The sequence below is a fragment of the Limulus polyphemus genome, unplaced genomic scaffold (assembly GCF_000517525.1).
Source record: "Limulus polyphemus unplaced genomic scaffold, Limulus_polyphemus-2.1.2 Scaffold1498, whole genome shotgun sequence".
Taxonomy (NCBI): Eukaryota; Metazoa; Arthropoda; class Merostomata; order Xiphosura; family Limulidae; genus Limulus; species Limulus polyphemus.
Window position 1 is genome coordinate 140,845 of NW_013667108.1, and position 19,382 is coordinate 160,226.

Below are 19,382 nucleotides of genomic sequence, written 5' to 3' on the forward strand. Positions count from 1 at the left end.
ATCTTTACGTTGTTCCAAAGTCTCTTCCTGTATTTGAGCAGCCTGTCTTACTGCTTGTGCTTGAAGTCTTTGATTGCATTCTTCTTCTGTTTCTGCTGCTCTTTGTGCTTGCATTCTTTTAGCGGCAGAAGACTTTTCATAGAAAGGGCGTTTCTTGGGTGGCATAATTACCTGTATCACTAAACATTAATTTGCAATTCACAACGTTACTAAATCACTTATGAAACCACCTAGTACTATTTAAAGAAAACTGTTTTTGGAAATACTGAATTGACAGCAAAGTGATCTGAGTGTCTCCCACCATAACGCTTTCTATGTGCAAAACGTGCTTGTTTGTATGTTTATTACAAAAAATGGCCCGATAATAATTAATTGTCAATTTTGTCATTAAATACTACACCAAATACAAAAAAAATATCACCATTAAATTTCTTGTAAAAAAACTGGTTATTATGAAGTTATTTTAAAATTAGTAAGTTCAACCATTTGGTTTTCTATAGTGAATAAAATAAACAAATAATCAAATTTCCTCTTTTATATATATGTAGATAATTACAATTTATATTATAAAGATTATATTGCATTGTTATCTTAATGTATATCTCTAAGAGTACGCTAAATCACCTAAGCTGGTCAAAACTCATGAGATACTATTGTAATTACAGCCAAAATTATCTTTAACAGTGTTGTTGTTGTTTGTTATTAAGCACAAAGCTACAAGTCCACAGACATACCACTGAGGGGAGGGGGCTTTACACAGTGTTAACAGTGAGGTTACACAAGTGATGAAACAATTCATTCTAATCTTCATGAGTAGAAATGTATGAAACAGGTTGATTCTTAGTTTTGCTATAACTACATAGCCTACTCTAACCTGAAGTTAATATTAATTGCCCAGTAAATGGGTAATTGAACTATGTTCTGACATGCACACAAAAACGTAAAAAAAGAATATTCCTAATTTCAAAGAAGTGTGAACCACCATTAATATATCTTTTCTTTTTTTATGCACATTGCTTTCTCAATGGTACAACAGATATACCTCCTCTCACACAAAGTAATCTCGATCATGTCTGCCCTCTAAGCATTGCTAAAAACAATTTCACTGCAGTGCACCAGTCTTTATACTCCATCAATTTTGCACCATTTCAGAACATGTGCTGATCATGTAACTACTCTCCACCAATCATACTGCACCATCTATACTAGTGCAGCTAGCTACCTCAACTATTCTAGAACAATCAACACTTTCTCATTTGGCATTCTAGTGTGTAGACATGTATTTTAACTCACTCTCTATGTGACTACAAAATTATAATTATGCTTGATTCCAAATTTATATCAGTTTCAACTTCAAGTTTTGACTTCTTGTGTTTGATTTCCATTGTTTCTACTTGTTTGTTTTAAAAATATTTCTGTTTTCTGAATTATAATTTGTTCATATGAATTTGAGATTAATTATGGCAGATGATGAAGTTTCCATGACAGTCAACAATGGTCCTGACACAAATCTCCAGGTCTCAGGGGCAATGATGTTTGTTGTGGAAGTACAGGCTTTAGTTTGCGGGGAGTTCGGTCTTCCATTTGGACAACAGTTTCTTCCTTTCACGGTGTCTCGGCATGGCCGGGTGGTTAGCGCTTGACTCGCAATCTGTGGGTCACGGGTTCTAATCCCCATTACACCAAACATGCTTGCCCTTTCGGCTGTGGGGGCGTTATAATGTGACGGTTAATCCCACTATTCGTTGGTAAACGAGTAGTCATAGAATTGGCGGTGGGTGGTGATGGCTGGTGCAGATAGCTCTCGTGTAGCTTTGCACGAAATTCATTCTACTGCACTTTTCACCTGTTACCACAACTCCATGTAATCTCCTGGGTTAGGTATTGTCCTTTTTTCCAGGAAATCTGTGATTTTTCAGCATTTTTTCCTCACTTCCAGTAGATATACCCATGTTTAGCAAGTTTATGTGAGCTTGTATGGATTGACTTGATTTCCTCTCCCAATAATTTAGGTATTTTATTTTTCTCTGATCAGTATTTGGAACATTAGATTTTTTTATAATTCTGTTTCCAGTTGCATTAGTATAAATTTGCATTTAGAGTTTGATTATTACTTGCTTTTGTTTAATTTTCGATATATGTACGGGTTTTGCACGATAGTTACTGTTTGGGTAATTGTAACTTTGAACAGTTTTGTGGGTATGTTGGCTTGTTATTTATATTTCCTTTCGTTGTTTACATTAGTTAGTTTGTAAGTCCCTTTTTCTTCACTACTAGTCACATCTAATCGGGGTTAGATTTGAGTGGATTTAGAAGTTCAATATTTTTAGGTTTGTTAGTAATGAGTATTTTCTCTAAATATGTATAGTTTGTGTTCCTTTTTTGGTTACACTTCACGACAGTTCTGTAGCTTATATGGTTTTTGTCCGAAGATTTCTGCCTTCAGTTCTGATCCCCCCCATCCACTTCCCAGATCTCCTTCCCTCCTCCTCCTTAGGATTGCACCTCTTCCAGTCGTCTTGCCTAGTCTGTTCAAGATCTACTGCACAAAGAAGCTGTCAAACAGGGGGGTACCCACTCAACTGGGGTTTTACTTCTATCTAATTGTTGTCCGTCAAAAGATGGGAGATTGGAGACCCATCATAGACCTGTCCCAATTGAACTCTTTGCTGGAGCCTCCTAGCTTCATCATGAAGTCCAACCTCTCATTTCAGGGTTTTTTACCCTGGACTCTGGATGACCAAATCATTGTGATGGATGCCTATCATCATATTTCAACTGCTCCAATGTTACATCATTTTCTTTGGTTAGTCCACAAGGGTTGTGTCTTCCAGTTCTGGACACTGCCATTCGGACTTTTTTGACTATGTGGGTTTTTGTCAAGTGGTACACTCTTTTGCCCATCATTCTCACTCATTGGATCTTCAGACTCTACTTTTCATGGATGATTGGCTCCTGCTCGCCTCTTCCTGTGCCCAGTCAGTTAATCATGCATACTTACTTCTTTGGAAAGCTAATTGGGTAGGGTTTTCCGATCTAGTTGGAGAAGTCCATTCTTAACCCCAGTCAATATCTTATTCCATTGGATGTTTTCTTCAATTGCCATCTTCATCGGGCCCAATCTTGTCCACTTTGACTCAGGGATATGGAACAGGCAGTCTCAGTGGCCTTACCCTCTTCTTTCTCCCTGTGCAAGTGTTCTCTCTCTTTTGGGGATGTGAGCTTCCTTGGATGCTTTCATTCTCTTGGATCGAGCTCACATGCATTTCCTTCAGTGGATGCTTCTGAACCAATGGAACTTCTCCCATGATCCCTTGGACCATCCCATTACCCTCCTCCATGGGATCAGGGTCAACCATGCTTGATAGCTCAACAGGGAACTGACCACAGTGGGGGTTCCCATTCCTCCATCTTGTCCGGAGTCTCCTTTGTCTACTGATGCTTCCTTGGTGGGTTGGCAGGCTTTCCTTGATTCCTAAGAGATTTCTCCATTTGAACCCAATGCTAAGTGTTCCTCATACCATCTATTCCGTAAGTCCTCTTCCTCCTCCTTTTTGCTTATGGTTTTTGTCATTCTGATATTTATGCCATGTATGTTTTCTGTTTTCTGCACAACCTGGCTGTGTCTTTCTTGGGCAGATATTGTTTTCCTCCTGTTGTGATTCTACACATGTCTGTTTGACTTTGACTGGGGTATGTCAACGTATTACTTTTCCTCTATATATTTTAGTTGATATATATATTGTATTTCAGGATTCCACCTGGTAGTTGGTGTTGCCTGGTCAGGTATGTTTCTTATTATATTTGAAATAGATATGAATAATTCTATAATGCTCACTGTTAGCATGGGGTGTTTCTGAAAGACCATTGGCAGCTTGTCCAGTGGTATGTGTTTCTATATTTCTTTTTAAATAAAAGTTACTAGATTCATTTATAAAAGAAGGCTGTCACTCATGGACCTCAAGAGTAAAGCAAATGGGGATTTTTGCCCATCCCTACAATCGAGGTCTATCTACTTTTCAAAATAGGGAATCATAGATGCTCATCGCACTGCCTCTGGTGTGTGTCATTCCTCTGGATTCCCCAATGCATATTCCCCCACTTCTCTTCTAGTGGAGCATGGGAGTCCTTCTTACTTCTGGTTCTCAGTTGCTGGAGTGATGGAATGTGAACGTTTCCTCCTGAGTGGGTTTTTAAAAACAAAATAAAGCTTTCTAGCCCATGTTTACCCACTCACCAAAAAGAGGGCTTACTGTACCAACCAGTGAGTTATACAACAATATTCAAAGTGATTTTCTTGGATGTTTTTTGTCCAGGCAGACTGCTCTTGTTGATCATGTATTTTTTTATGCAAGGTGCTTCCACTGGATGTTTTTTGGCGAGATGGACTGCACTTAGCATAACCTGACATAATCCAAGGTGCTTCCCCTGAATGTTTTTTGCCTGTGCAGATCACACTTGGCCTAATCCTATGTGTTCAAGGCACTTCTCCCTGGGTGTTTCCCAGGTGGAACACACTTGTTCATATCTGTATCTTATACAAGGCACTTCCTCTGGATAATATTTGATAGGTTGTTTAGGCAGAGTATTCATAATGAATCTAAGTTTCAAATGGATAGCACTACCTGTTGTAGAAACCTACAAATGTAGAAGATGACATTTGTAGGTTTCTACAACAGGCATTTGCTGTCCATCTGAAACTTAGATTCATTACTTCCTCTGGATGTTTTTGTCTGAGTGGACCACACTTAGCGTAATCCTATGTATCCAAGGCAGTTTTCCTGGATGTTTTTTCATGGATGGCCTGCACTTGGCCTAATCAAATACATTTCATGGTCCTTAAGCACTAGCCAAGTAGTATTATTTCGTTTTTCTCTCTAGCTCATTTACTGGCACCATACTATGACTCACCATCAGTACATTTTATTTCTTACGATGGCTCATTATGACATGGATGTGGACAGAGGACTAGTTACAATGACCCACGATGTTTTGTCTGGATAAACCACACTTGATGTAATTTGATGTAACCCATGGCACATACACTTCAGGGAAAGTGGTTACATACACACAAGCCTTTCCATATTAGTCAACACCATACTGATTCATGTCATAGTTATCCAGCACTTCCTACACTTATTCAGTGCTGTACATCTCTTTAGTGACTTTAGTGGTGCCTATCAATTTAGTTCCACCCCAATTGTATTACTGTATTGATTGCTGGGCAAAGAGTATGCCTGTTTCAGAAGTAGTGCTATACCCCACTGGTGTGCTCTCTTTTCATATTTTAGCACATCCATTCTTTCATTGCAGTTTCTTTATGCTGGATTTGATGTACGTTCACTGGCCCCTCCACCTTGGCAATGTGGAGTACCATTTCGGAAGTTAACATTTTCTTACTCTGAAAATGCATTTCCAATAGGTACTTACCTCCTCACACCCACTTCCCACTGAAATGATGGTGTTTATAGTTTGTTCCTGCCAATTCTCAAAAGTGAGGATTATTCTAGTATAGCAGAGGGAGCTAGCAGCGCCAGTATAGGTGGCACATTATGATTGGTGGAGAGTAGTCGCATGATCAGCACATGTTCTGAAATGGTGCAAAACTGATGGGGTATAATGACTGGTGTGCTGTGACGAAATTGTTTTAGCAATGCTTAGAGGACAAAACACAATCAAGATAGCTTTGGGTGAGAGGGGTAAGAACCTATTGGAAATACATTGTCAGAGTAAGAAAATGTTTACATTTTGAGCAGCTGATCTAGTTGCAACAAAGCCAGTAAAATTGTGGTATTCTGGATTGTAAAATTAGTTTTGATTCTAACAGAAATGTTTGAAAGACTTATGAAATATAAAGCCACTCTAGAAGTAACACTCATATGGTATATTTGAAAATGTACCAGTGTTATGGACTTTTATATTTTATGACATAGATTTTGCTCCATTGTACAAGATAAAAGTGGTTAGATTTCTCTGTAATATACCAGTTATGTTTCAAACCCTTAACTATCATTCACTATATATTCAAATTTATGAGGTGAAATAAGCGCATAGTTTTACACAGCTTAATGGTAAATAAATAGACACCCATTCTATAAATAATGCCTTTTTATTAAATAAACGAACATAAAAGAAAGGGTACAAGATTACCATTAGTACTTAATGAACCTGCTCTTCGTAATATTTAAGGTAGAAACAGTTATACTTCCTATTTACAAAAGCTGAAATCTGGGCATGTGGGATTGCACCCACTCCTCATAATAAGCTTGGATTAAGATGTCCCAATAAATTGGTTGTTTGGAATGCGTTTGCAGGGAATGATCAAAGATGTACCATACATTTTCAATAGTTCTTATCTAAGGATTGGCCATTTCTACAAGAAAATGGTAATGCTTTGGCATTTAGGCCACTGTTTTGTGACTTCACCTGAAGGTGTATGAGCCCCATCTACCTTTTGTCCTGGTAGCTGGTCATTTACACTGGTAAGTAGAAGGCTTTGCTCAAGAACTGTGATCTATCAAGCAGCAGGTAACACCCCTTTGCATACCAGCAACCGTTTACTATAACCTGTTGAAATGGTACCATGCACCATAACAGAAATACCACTGTATTTTATTTTGGTAGCCAAACCCAAGGTGTCTGCTATCTGAGAACTGTATAAATCTGATGTGTCTGAAAAATTACTGTGGCCCAAAAAGCAGAAGGATATGATAGCATTTGTTATGCCACTGTGTTGACATATAATATTATTTGGAGTGATGCATGATTTCTGTTTGGCTTCTCTGCCATTATAGCTCATGCTATGAAGTTAGCTTTTAATGATTCTGGAGCACATTTGCATATATCCTACAACAGTAGCAGCAGTTTGATGGGGGTCATTCTCCACACTTTCATCACAGCATGAAAAATCCTATTTATTGGTTTTATGTGCCAAAGTTTTTGTTTTCCAGTGTGGCTTGAACTGCATTGTAACACAGCTATTCGTCACAAGTGGCTTGGTGATTTCTTGCTGAATTTGACCATCCTCCTGCCATTGAACTATGTGACTTCTTGAAAATATTGTTACTTCTCAAGATCTTTCTGATGCAGTACCTTACTTTATTCTCGTATATGCAAAAAATTTTTGCATACCACAAGCCTTTAAACTTCCACTTACCCCATAATTAATGTGGTTCACTGCATCTTTGCATGTAAATCATCATGTGACAACCCTCCAACAGTAGGAGTGCGACACACTCTTCTGACACACGTGACTCCCTCTATTCGATTCTACCTAACCATTATTTCTTATTAGGCAGTTGTCTATTGCAGACATTTTGAAATTGTGCTGATTTCATAAAATTATTTCTTTTCTTTTTGCGAGATAGTACATTACCATTTCTATTAATTTTTCAACAGTTTGTTCACTGCAGTATTTGGCCAAGTCAATACACCTTGGTTGTTTTTTTTTTCATCTTTTTCACAGTCAGTCATTAATTAGGAATTTCATGTCATGACTTCAGCTTCTGTTCCTACAACCTCGAGTGTTGTTACAGAGGCTTCAGGTCTGGAGGTCTCGGCTAGGGATTTTTCGGCCATCATTCATCGAGAGATTGATCTTTATATGATTTGGCCCTCTTTAGCCAACAATGTTTGAACTTCTCCTGTGTCTTGCTAGCCTATTCATAATGAGGAGGATTTTGACAGCCTTTTTCTACCTCCTACTTTTGTCATGCACTCCCATGCCTCTCTTGAAGAATTTGCCAGGCCTTCTTCAGCCTTTTTGGATATGATTTCTCAGGTTTGTTATATTTTGTCTATTTTCCCATTTCCTGTTCCTTCCTTGTTACATGACACCCCATTGTCTGATTACCTTATCTTCTCTCCTTCTCCTGATATCAGGGTACATGATGAGCATTTCATATCTGAATTCAGAGCTAGTGCCAACATGCCTCGTCCACCATGGACTTCTGATCATTATGCATGGGCTTGTCATCAGGCCGATCAACCCTTTCTCGATCCAACAACTGAAGTTACTTTTGCCTGTGTTGGGGGCAGACCCTGATAATCCTATCCATTTATTTGACACCCAGTTTTTCCAACTTTATCTTACTTTTACATCTCTCCTAAGGTACCTTTCCTCCATAAACCTTCTTTCTGGGGCATTTTTGGAGGATAACTTTCCCTCATTACCTTCTCATTGGCACAATTATCCCCCTATGCTGTATAACTTCACACATGATTTCTTTGCTGCTGGGATCTCCTTGGTAAGAAGGCTGTCTTGTCTCAAGTTTGTCAACCATACACATCCTTGCAACCTAAGAATGGCTTCCTTTCTCCATAGGTCTGTTTTAGGAGATATGCCTGAATCTTTGGAGTCACGTGTGGAATCTGTGAGGCAACACTCAACCCTTTCTTCTTTGGTTGCTCGTTTGTCTCTGCTTATTCCCATACCATATTCTATGCCTGATCCCATCCTGTATCCTCTCATATTTTGCCTGTACCTCCCTCCAGGGGTACGTCGGTTTGTCATTTGGCTCACCATCGTGCTCGTCACTGCCAACAGTTCCAGTGACTATCAGGTGGTTCCTGGCCCATTAGGGGCATGTTTGTCCAATTTTGTTCACCTGTGGGGGACCTCACTTCCAATCTGGGGGTGATCAGGGTTTTGTCAGATGGACTTTTTTTTCATTTCCTTTCCCATCCTCCTTTGTCCCGAATTTTAATTTCCGTCCCATTCCCCTACCATTCAGCACCTATATGAAGCTGTTCAGACTTTCCCAGGCTTTTTTTCAGCCCCAAAAAGACTGAGTACTGTTGTCCTGTGATAAATCTGTCCAACCTCAACCAGTTTCTGAATCTTCCCCACTTTACTACGGAATTCTTTCTCACCCTTTCATGGGCCTTTTCTCCAGGTCTGTGGATGACCCAGGTGGATGTCTTGGATGCTTACCTCCATATTCCCATTTCTCATCAGGACCTTCATCAGTCCCACTGTTATCTTTGGTTTGTCCACAACAGAGTTGTATTTCAGTTTTGCACTTTACCTTTTAGACTTGCTTAAGCACCATATGTGTTTTTGTCCAGTGGTCAAAGCCTTTGCCCAACTTAAGCATACTCAAGGGTAGTGCTTCCACCACTACATGGATGACTGGCATCTGTTAGCTCCTTCTGAATTAATGTCTTCTCAACACACTCATCTGCTATTGACAGAAGCAGCTTGTATTGGATAGATTCTCAAGATGGACAAGTCTTTCCTAATTCCTACCCAATATCTTGTTCACTTGGGTATGTTTTTTAACATTACCTCGGTCAAGCCCAACCTTTTCCACTTCATCTGCATTCAATGGAGCTTTCAGTTCTCCACACCCTTTTCTCTCACTCTCTTTCTCAACATGAGGTTCTATTACTCTTGGGAATTTGGGCTTCCATGGAAGCCCTTATCCACTTGGGTCATGAACATATGCATTCTCTTCAGTGGATGTTGCATGACCAATGGATTCTTGTTTGAGATCTCTTGGACTCCCCAATTACTATTTCTCCTTCCCTTCTTGGCAATCTCCATTGGTGGTTGAACAAGAACAACACTATGGCAGGTATACTGTTTCCTCCTCCTCATCTAGATTTGCATTTATTCACCAATTTTCTCTCCAGAGTTAGAGGGCATTGGTCAATTAGCAGGAGGTATCTGGACCATGGTCACAGATAGAAATGCCTCACCATATCAACATCTTGGAGTGTCTGGTGGTATGATAGTCTTTGAATAATTTTCTTCCTATTGTAAGGAACAGACTTGTTATGATCCATTCAGACAATTCCACTGCTGTATCTTATATCAATCACCAAGGAGGCACCCATTCTCGTTCCCTTTGTGTTTGAACATTGGAATTACTTTATTGGGCCTACACGCTGCAGATACATCTCATAGTGTGTCATGTTCCAGGTGCTTTCAACCTGATCATATTTGCCCCACAGAATGGTCCCTCGACCCTCCTGTTTTCCAGTGGCTTTGCAATCAGTTAGGTACTCTTAATCTGGATGCTTTTGCCACTTTCCTAAACACCAAGCTATCTATTTTTTTGGTCTCCAGTTCCTCATCCACAGGTCCTGGCAGTGGATGCTCTCAGTCAGGACTGGACCATCTGAATCACCTATCTGGCTCTTTCCCAGGGTAATTTTGGTCATCCATTCCACTCTGGACCAGGTCCTTCTGATTGCTTCTTACTGGCTGGCACAACCATGGTTTTCTCAACTCCTTCAACTCAAACTACTCCCTGTTACCTCTTCCACTCACTCCATCCCTCCTCTGTCAATGTCATCAGTTCTTCATCCTGCTCTTCACACCCCGTCTTCATGCCTGGCATTTATTCAGTCCCTCCCTTGGAGATCCAGATAGTCTGTGAGTGTATTGCTTCATTTTTAGCCTGGTACATTTGCCCTTCCTCCCTAGTGGTTTATCAGTGTAAGTGGAACATCTTCTGACATTGGTATTTAAGCTGTGGGGTTCCCCTTTTTAGCCTACTGTTCTTCTCCTTACGATTTTTTTTACCTAGCTGTTTGACCATGGGGCTTCTGTATCTTACGTTGGTGGTTATCAAGCAGTCTTGTCCAACATTTTCCAGATACTATGTTGTGTTTTCCTTTCCTACTGTCTCCCTTTTATTGTGTTCCTTCCAGATTATTCGACCTTTTTTGTCAGGTGATTCTTCTGGATTGGAATGTCAATATTGATCTTCACTTTCTCACATTCCCTCTGTTTGATTCTTTGTCCTTCTGTTCCCTGTATCAACTATTTCTTAAAACTTATTTCCTCCTCTGTTTAGCCTGCAGGCATTGTTGGTTTATTTTTGCTATTGATGCTTCATGTTCTCTGTTCCATTCTACGTATGTTCTCTTTTATCTGGATGGACCTTTCCTGCCCAAAACTGGGCTGCTCATGAGGTAAGGTCTTCATTCTCACCAATTTCACTTCCCTCCATTTCCCACCTATATTCTGGGTCTGGTCCAGATAGACTTCTCTGTTCCATCCATGCTCTTTATCGTTATATTGCTTGCACGGTCTCTTTCTGTAGTTCGTGATCCTGCTTTTTCATTCTCTGTACCTTTTCCTCCTTATGTGACCTTTATTCTTCCACCCTGACTGGTTGGGTTCATCAGCTTATTAGACTGGCATTTTATTCTTGTCCCCTACTTTGTGCAATTTGTTCCAGGTGTCATTGCATCAGATATGACACCTTACCTTTTCTCTGGCATCACACCTTCGTCCTCTGTTGGAAGAAACTTTTCAATTGGGCATGTGGACAACACCTCATACATTAATCTTCTACTACTTTCATTGGGTGGCTGTTTATTCCTTGTTGGGGTACTGCCTGTTGCCATCCTTCAAACATTGGTCTGACTTTTCTATATATTCCTTTTACTTACAGTGACATGTCCCTTTTAGCTCTAAGATCCTGCTCAGTAATGAGCATTGCTTGTCCAGGTATGCTATTTCTATATTCATTCCAACAATTCACACTGTATGAACAACCATAAGTCATACCGGGGTATATTATTTGCTGTCTGGTGACTCAGTTGCTGCATCTCTGTGTGGTAGGTGCCGGAGGTTGATGTTGTGTGGTCCTGGCTCTGATTGTTTCACAAATCATGTTTACTTGGGGCATTTTGCAGGTGATACATGCACTCTATGTGATCCTATCCAGAAAATGATGTTGCATTGGGTAGCTTGCTAAAGGTTGTATGGGACATCCCACCAGAGTTATCTTTGGGCAGAGGCTCATCCAACCAATCTCAACGTATATCCATGGCCAATAATGCACATTGTAGAGATGGGGTGTTCCACAGTATTGCTAGTAGATTTCCTCACAATAGTTTTCTACTTTCATATGTCCATTCTAGTTCATACTAACCTATGGATTTTCATGGGTAAAACAGAAGGAGATTGCTGCCCATTTCTGCCATCCCTTTGATTGAATAAATCAGTGGCAGTCTGTTTTTCAAAACCTTTCATGGTCACCATTTGCATTTTCTCCAGTGTCAATATTCCTCTGGACTCTCCACCTCATTCCTCCACCCAGTTTCTTCCAGTACAGTATGAGACTCCTTGCCACTTTCCAGTTCTTAGCCACTGGGGTGGTGGACAACCTCCTGAATTTGTTAACTTCCATTCAGTAGAGAGTAGGGCAGTGGTGTTCTGCCAGTGTAGTTGGTATAGATCCTTCACTTGTGCACTACACCAGAGGTTGATGTTGCGCATCCATGTGCTCCAGCTTCTGTGCTGTTGAATCTGGGGGATGATGTTGTTCATATATCACTATAGTATATTCCATGACTTCAGGTAGATCTACCACTTTGAAGTTCACTCCTCTGATTGGGATCCATCATCCTACCATCAACTGAATGTTGGTTCCCAGTGAGTGACTTTAGATTAGAGCTGGACCAATCACTATAAATTCTCATACATGTTGGTCGTAATTACTCATCCTACCTTGATCATAGGTTTTGCCTCATGCTCCACCTCTGTGCAGTTTGTTCCGGAGGTTGATATTGCACAGATCTGGTTCCATTTGCCTCAGCTCTGTGGTTGCTCAAGGTTTCATCTGAATGTTGTCCCTCTGAACCAGTCCTTTTGGTTTTGGATTTGAAGTGAACTGCCACATTGACACATCTTTTACTATCTTTGTTCAGATGGTGGTTGTGGATTTGCACATTTGCCCTGTTTAGTTGACTTGTATGGAAGTTCTCTCCTTCCATTCTACTCAACTTGAGGTGAAGACAGTGTGTACCATCCTCCTACTACAGTTGGATTATGCATGCCAAATGCTGATGAGTATTGTCTGTTGTGCCCTAGCCACTCTACACCAAGAGATACATCCATTTTAGCTTTCCCCACCTTCCAATCTCATTCTTATACTGGACTACAATTCCAGTGATTTCAATGGGATGTGGGGTTGGAACCATCCAGTTTTTTTCTCTCGTTGGATGTGCTCCTCCCAATTTCTGGCAGTTTGTGTGATACATATTACTATACTGGGTGAATAGAATACCTGGTATAAAAGTAGTACAGTCTTCCATGTGTGTTCCTCTCTCAATGGGGGTTCACACTCTGTAGGTGTTTTTCAGATGTCTTTGAAGGATGCTTATCTATATCCTTGACACCAGTCAATTTGGGATTCTAGCTACTGTGTGAGGGAAAGGTAAGGTATCTTATTGAAAGTAAATATTTTTCTACACTGAAAATATGTTTTCAATAGGTATTTACCTCCTCTCACACTTCCCACCCTTCCTCCACTCTTAAAACCGGTGCTTAATTTCTGCTTAATCTTGAAGTGATGGTTAGGTAGAATTGAATAGAGGGAGTCATGTACATCAGGAGGGTGTGTCACACTCTTGTTGGTGGAGGGTTGTCACTTGATGATTTACATGTGAAGATGCAGTGAACCACATTGATTGTGGGGTAGTTGGGAATTTCAAGGCTTGTGGCATACAAAAGAATTTTGCAATATATTTTCAGTGTAGGAAAATAATAACTTTTATTCATGGCATGGTTCTTTATATTCTTTGATCTTTATCAGTCTATACCTGTACTTATACATTGGGATTATTTGTATAGGATGTCATGGAGATGTTTGATTTGTATTCTCATATGTATTTGTTTGTAATTACACAATGGGCTATCTGTGCTCTTCCCACCATGGGTATTGAAACCTAGTTTATAGCATTGTAAGTCCGCAGACGTACTGCTGTGCCACTGGGGGGCATTCTTTTTATTGAGTTTCAGACATGTATATAAATGTTAAAAACACTAGTATTCTCAAATAAAACACTATACAGCTAAACAGCATACATGAATTAATCAAGTCAAGGAGGTAAAGGTATAAAACTGGCTAGAGTGAGAATATAAAGAAAGTGATTTTTGTGATTTAAATAATTAATTATGTATTTTATGAAAGCAAGGGCACCCTGTAAACTACTGCTTATTAAAGGAAGATCTGTCATGTCATAGCACCAAAACATTTAACTTACTACTTAGTATTCATCAAGTACTGTAAATTGAGCCAGGCCATTTCATAACACCAATAATGTACATGCTTAGCCAGTATTCGTGTTCAAAAAATTACCCATATATATATAACATTTTATGTTTAATTTCTATAGAATAAATGATAGTTAAAATAACCTGTAAATTTGTATATTACTGTAACTGATTATCTTATCTTTTAAATGCAGATCTTCGAATTATAGCTTCTTCACCAATAAGAAGTACATTTCAGCAATATGAAAAAGATATTAATGGAGAGTAACCTCTTTTTCAATACTCTGATCACTTTTGAACTATTTCATAAGAATGTATAATGAATGACAGCATTGCAGAGAAATGTCATATCAGTCGTATCAGTCATAATAACCAAAAGGCAATAGATATGATCTGTACTTAGTTGTTGATGACTGCAGTTTCTTTTATGTATTTTTGAAGTTTTGAACATTTTAATCAGAGCTTAGATACACTATAATCTAGTTTAATTCACGAGCAGAGAGAGAGTCTTATGGTAAACATTATTTTCATGCATTACTACCTGGTCAAAATAATCACAGAGTTGTGTCTGGATGGTAAGTGTGTTATCCATTTCCACATATGATTAGGCATTAAAGTCTGTCATTTAGAAACAATGTCCATGTCAGGTAGCACTGTTCTCCACAGTTACATGTGGTTCATTCAAGACTGAGCTAATAAACACAAATAAAACTATTTTCCTAGCTTTGCATCACAAAATACCTCTGTACATTGGTATGATAATTTAACTTTTTGCACTTTTAAAAGCTACATGTACTGTCTGTAACCAAAAGTAAACATTTTTAACAAGATCAGAAGCAATAAATGTAAGGAAATATAGAAAGCATGAAGCACTTATGGAAAAATTCCATATTATGTTGAAATATACATTTGTCTGGCTTTCTATAAATTTAGAGCAACCAGAACATTAAAAAATTTAGAAGCAATAGCATCAAAACAGCTACTCTGAACACTTTTTGTATATTTTTAAATTATTCGTTCTAGTGTAGTACTAATGCTTAACTAAATAAATTTATGTCAATTGTTGATATTTTTATACACAAATTTAGTGGATTAACAGAATCAAAGGCTTTAATTTTAAAGCCCTTTGATTTAGTTTTCTTTATATTTTTCAAAGCATTGAATTTTATCATAAATATCTTAATAAAAATTGTTTTAAATGAAAATACATGTAACTCAAAATATTTGTATAGAAAAGTTATATTTAATTCAAAACTCTTATTAGACCTATTAAGAGTTATCATAGAAATAAGCTACAGAAATTAAATGTAATTTAACTTGAAAGGTACATGGATATTTACTTGCTGTTATGGTAATATAGTTTTATGCAGGAATTATTAAATAAATTAGAAAACCATTTTCTCATTTAGCCTTCACTGAAGTTTCTAAGGCAGAATATCAAAGAAATGGTGAATACAGTTAATATCAACTTGACCTTCAGTCTTTTGAGACTTTTAGATTGTATTTTCTTTTATTTTCAGGTAAGTTATCTTATGAATCATGCAAAACCAAAATTATATATATATATATATATTTTTTATAAGTATCAGCACAATGTATTGTTTGTTTTATTAATCATAAATTACTTGACATTGGCTACTCAGAAAGAATCAAAAAATTTGTGCCAAATTCAGAATGTCACCCATTTATAAACATAATTTTATAGAAATTATGAAATATATATTTTTAATTGTTTTATAAATATTTTATTTTTCTTAAAGGATTGATGTTAAAGTTTTAAAAACTATGGAAATGGAACCTATGCTTAAATTTGAAGAAATATAATTTCACTATAATAAGAACTGTTACTATTGTTATAGATCATTTAAATTTGAATTTTCTAAACCTCAGCTTTTAAGTATTGACAGGTAAAAGATAAGTTTGTTTATGAAAACTTATGAACTTCTATACTTGAAAAATGTGTTTAAAATTATTTTAATATTGTTTGCTGAAATTAATATACATATATATATATACAATGATATTATATCACATGAAAATGCATCTGTTTCATTATGTAACGTTTTTTATTTGTATTCTGTTACTTTCATATTGTATTTCATTGACAATGAAGGAAAATGCCAACAATATGTATTTGCTGGAATATCTTATTGGGCCATGGTTTGTATTCTCACTAATCTGGAGCGTTGGAGCTACAAGTGATAGAGAAGGAAGAACTAAATTCAATGAGTGGCTTAGAAAACAAATGGAAGCAATAAATGTAATTTTGTTATTCTGCAGAAATAATTTCATAAATAACCAAGTATATATTTGAAAAACCTCTGTCAGTAGTTTTTCTCTACTGGTTAAGTCAAATTAAGTGTGGTTAGTTTTTATATGTCTGTTTTGACTTTTCTGTTTGTTTTTAAATAATGTTTGCAGCAATATTTCTGGAATTGGCATTGTATCCTGGCACATTATGAACAATATAGCAAGTTGGACATATTGACTGAGTGAACCATAAACCAAATGTTTATCATGCTTGAGTAAGGTAAAAATTACATTAGAGCCTTTATTCCTGCCAGAATGTTAAGGTAACATTGATCAGGAAACCAAAAGTAATGTGATGCATTAGTAAAAAAAAGAAGGTTTGCCACATTGGCTTATCTGTAGTCAAGCAAGACAAGTTATCCTCATATTCTCTTGTATTTACTTCAGGAAAGATTAGTATATAAAATGATTTCAATGATATGAAATATATTTTGTACAGTGAAAAATATTGTACCAATTCAATTAGAATTAGAAAAAAGCATGAGAAAAAAAATACAGTTTTGTATTTTTATGTTTACAGTGATGCTTTCTTAGTTTATTTATGAAAATTTATATTTTGTTTTAAGTGTTTAAAATAAACATAATGATTATATTTTTTATAAACAAACCACAGTAGACTACAAATTTTTGTAGAACTGAAGTAGTAGACCCAGAAATGAAAAACTTACAGTTGCAGAATAAAAATTTTATGTTTAACCAAGCTGCAGAGTGTATAAGTTAGTATGTGAATATAATCATATATAGATATGAACTTGTTTCACAATTATCTGTATTCATCAAAGGCATACAGGTGATTACTTAGCATTTCACAGCCCTGAAAAGATAATTATTTAAAAATATAACATTTTATTATGGATGTACGCACCCACAAATACATGATTGCTCCACAAAAACTCTTACAAAACAATGTCAAATTTTAACATTTATACAAAAGTATAAATGGTATCATTTTAAGGAGAAAATGTCTGCAGCCATAGAACCCCAAAGCATTGGGAATATTTCATCCATCAGACATAACCAAGACAAGAAATGCAAAACTATAATGCAAACTACATGTTACATTTAGGATATGGGTACTAGAATCCACAATGTCTCTGATCCCACTACCATTCACTGTCTATAGCTGGTTGTGGGCATCATATTTACTCCTAAAGATATACAAATCTGATAACATCAACCACTTACACTTTGTATCAAAAATTATCACCCAACCTCCACCTTTTTTTTTTATATTTCTAATAGTACATGATATTGTCATTTTTAGATATGATGTTATAAACCCACCTCTATAGTTTTGGTACCTCTTACTCTTCCCTTAACAAGAACTTAAATATTTCAAGCAAACCTGGGTAAACTGACCCAGGCCCAGTTTTTGAAATCAGCCTTTTCAACCAAGATATACTAAAAGTTTTATTATAAATATTGCAAGTTTTTATACTAAGATCTTATATACTACCATCCTCTACTAAAATCATATTTCAAGTTAGAAATAATTGCATTCAAATTAATTGTAAAAGATATATTTTCTAATAAGTTTGAAAGTACATTATAACAACATAATTTAAAGACTTTACTAATTTCCAAGTAGCCATTAAATTATCTTTGTATCTCTTAATATTTCTACATTATACATGAAGAAAGTGCCTTTATTATATATATTGTTAGTTGCCTTTTAACTTGTGAGATTACTATACCTTTTAAAAATATATGTGGCACCACAATATTTGAGGAAGACAGTCCCGAAATAGGGAAATTTAAGTTTTCTTCTTTTATTAAATATGTTCAACTGCTCTTTATTTTCTAAAAAATCAACATCTAAACCTAAAAAGTGTGCTTAGTACATTAAATTGCTACTACATTCTAATTGAAGTTCAGGATAAATTTCAGAAGGGTTAGATTCTGGATTATTATTTGATATTAGGTCATCAATATAGTGGAAGTTAAACACATACTTTTCAGGATTTGTTACTTTGTTCATAAATACATTTTCATGAAAATAAAAATACAAGTTAGTCATATTTGATGATAAATTAATTAGCCTACAAATGAATGCTGATTACCTGTTTAAATATTTTGTCAATAAATGTTATCTAGTAATATTTGAAAATTTATATTTAGAAATAAGTATGTTTTTGGCTATAAGTTCGTCTATTAAACCATAGAAGTATTTTATTATATATCTTTTAAATTCAATTTGGTATATAAAGTAGTGAAGACTGAATTAAAAAAAATTAAAGTCTGTCTAAACATTACAATACTTGTATACTGTTTTTCATCCAAAATACTTGTTTTGAAATTTTAAAAGGTTTTTACTTTATTTTAAATAATAGAACATCTAATATTTCATTTAATATGATAGTCACAGATTTGGTAGTAGCATTTAATGAATTAGTAATGAATCTGAACATAACTGGAGTCTTATGTAATTTAGGAATTGTGTACAAGAAAGGTAAATTTAAATATTTATAATCAACAGGTGTATTCCTTTTTTAATAGCTTTCAATAAGTTGTTCATGACTGTATTTTCTTCAGATGTAAATTTAGTAAAAGGTTTTTTTATTAATAATTGGATTTATTATAATCTGTGTGTGAAATTTCTTGCATATAAATCCAAAGTTGTTGTTAGCTTTATCAATTGGAGTAATAACAAATTGTGTTTGAATTTCTTTAATTTTTGTTTTAGAAATGAAAAAAAAGAGTATAGATATAGTATAACTACATAAGTTTAAGTAATCAAACTTCTTTCTTATTTATAACAAACGTTTTTCATTCAAGGAAGAATTGTATGGGACAGAAATATTTTTTACTAATTTTGATAATACATTCATCAATATATTTTACTAATTTTGTAATATTTCATTCTTTTTATCTTATTTGACATTCTAAGTTTAGTTCCTTTTTTTTAGGGTATTTATAAAATCTATATCTTTGATCATAATAAGATCATCAGTAATAATATGCTTATGAAAATTATTAATTTTGCATACACAATGTATATTTTCAATATCTTTTTGGTTGAGACTTTCAATAAATTGTTTATAATTTAAAATACAAGACC

The 19,382-nt window shown here is 36.0% G+C and overlaps 1 protein-coding gene across 1 annotated transcript in view; it reads left to right on the plus strand.

The window, feature by feature from the left end:
* Positions 1-19,382, plus strand: part of LOC106463845 (dynein heavy chain 1, axonemal-like) — a 233,622-nt gene that overhangs the window by 116,606 nt on the left and 97,634 nt on the right. Inside the window, 2 exon segments of the mRNA XM_022391464.1 lie at positions 15,424-15,534; positions 16,128-16,274. Of these exon segments, the coding sequence (XP_022247172.1) occupies positions 15,424-15,534; positions 16,128-16,274 (258 nt within the window).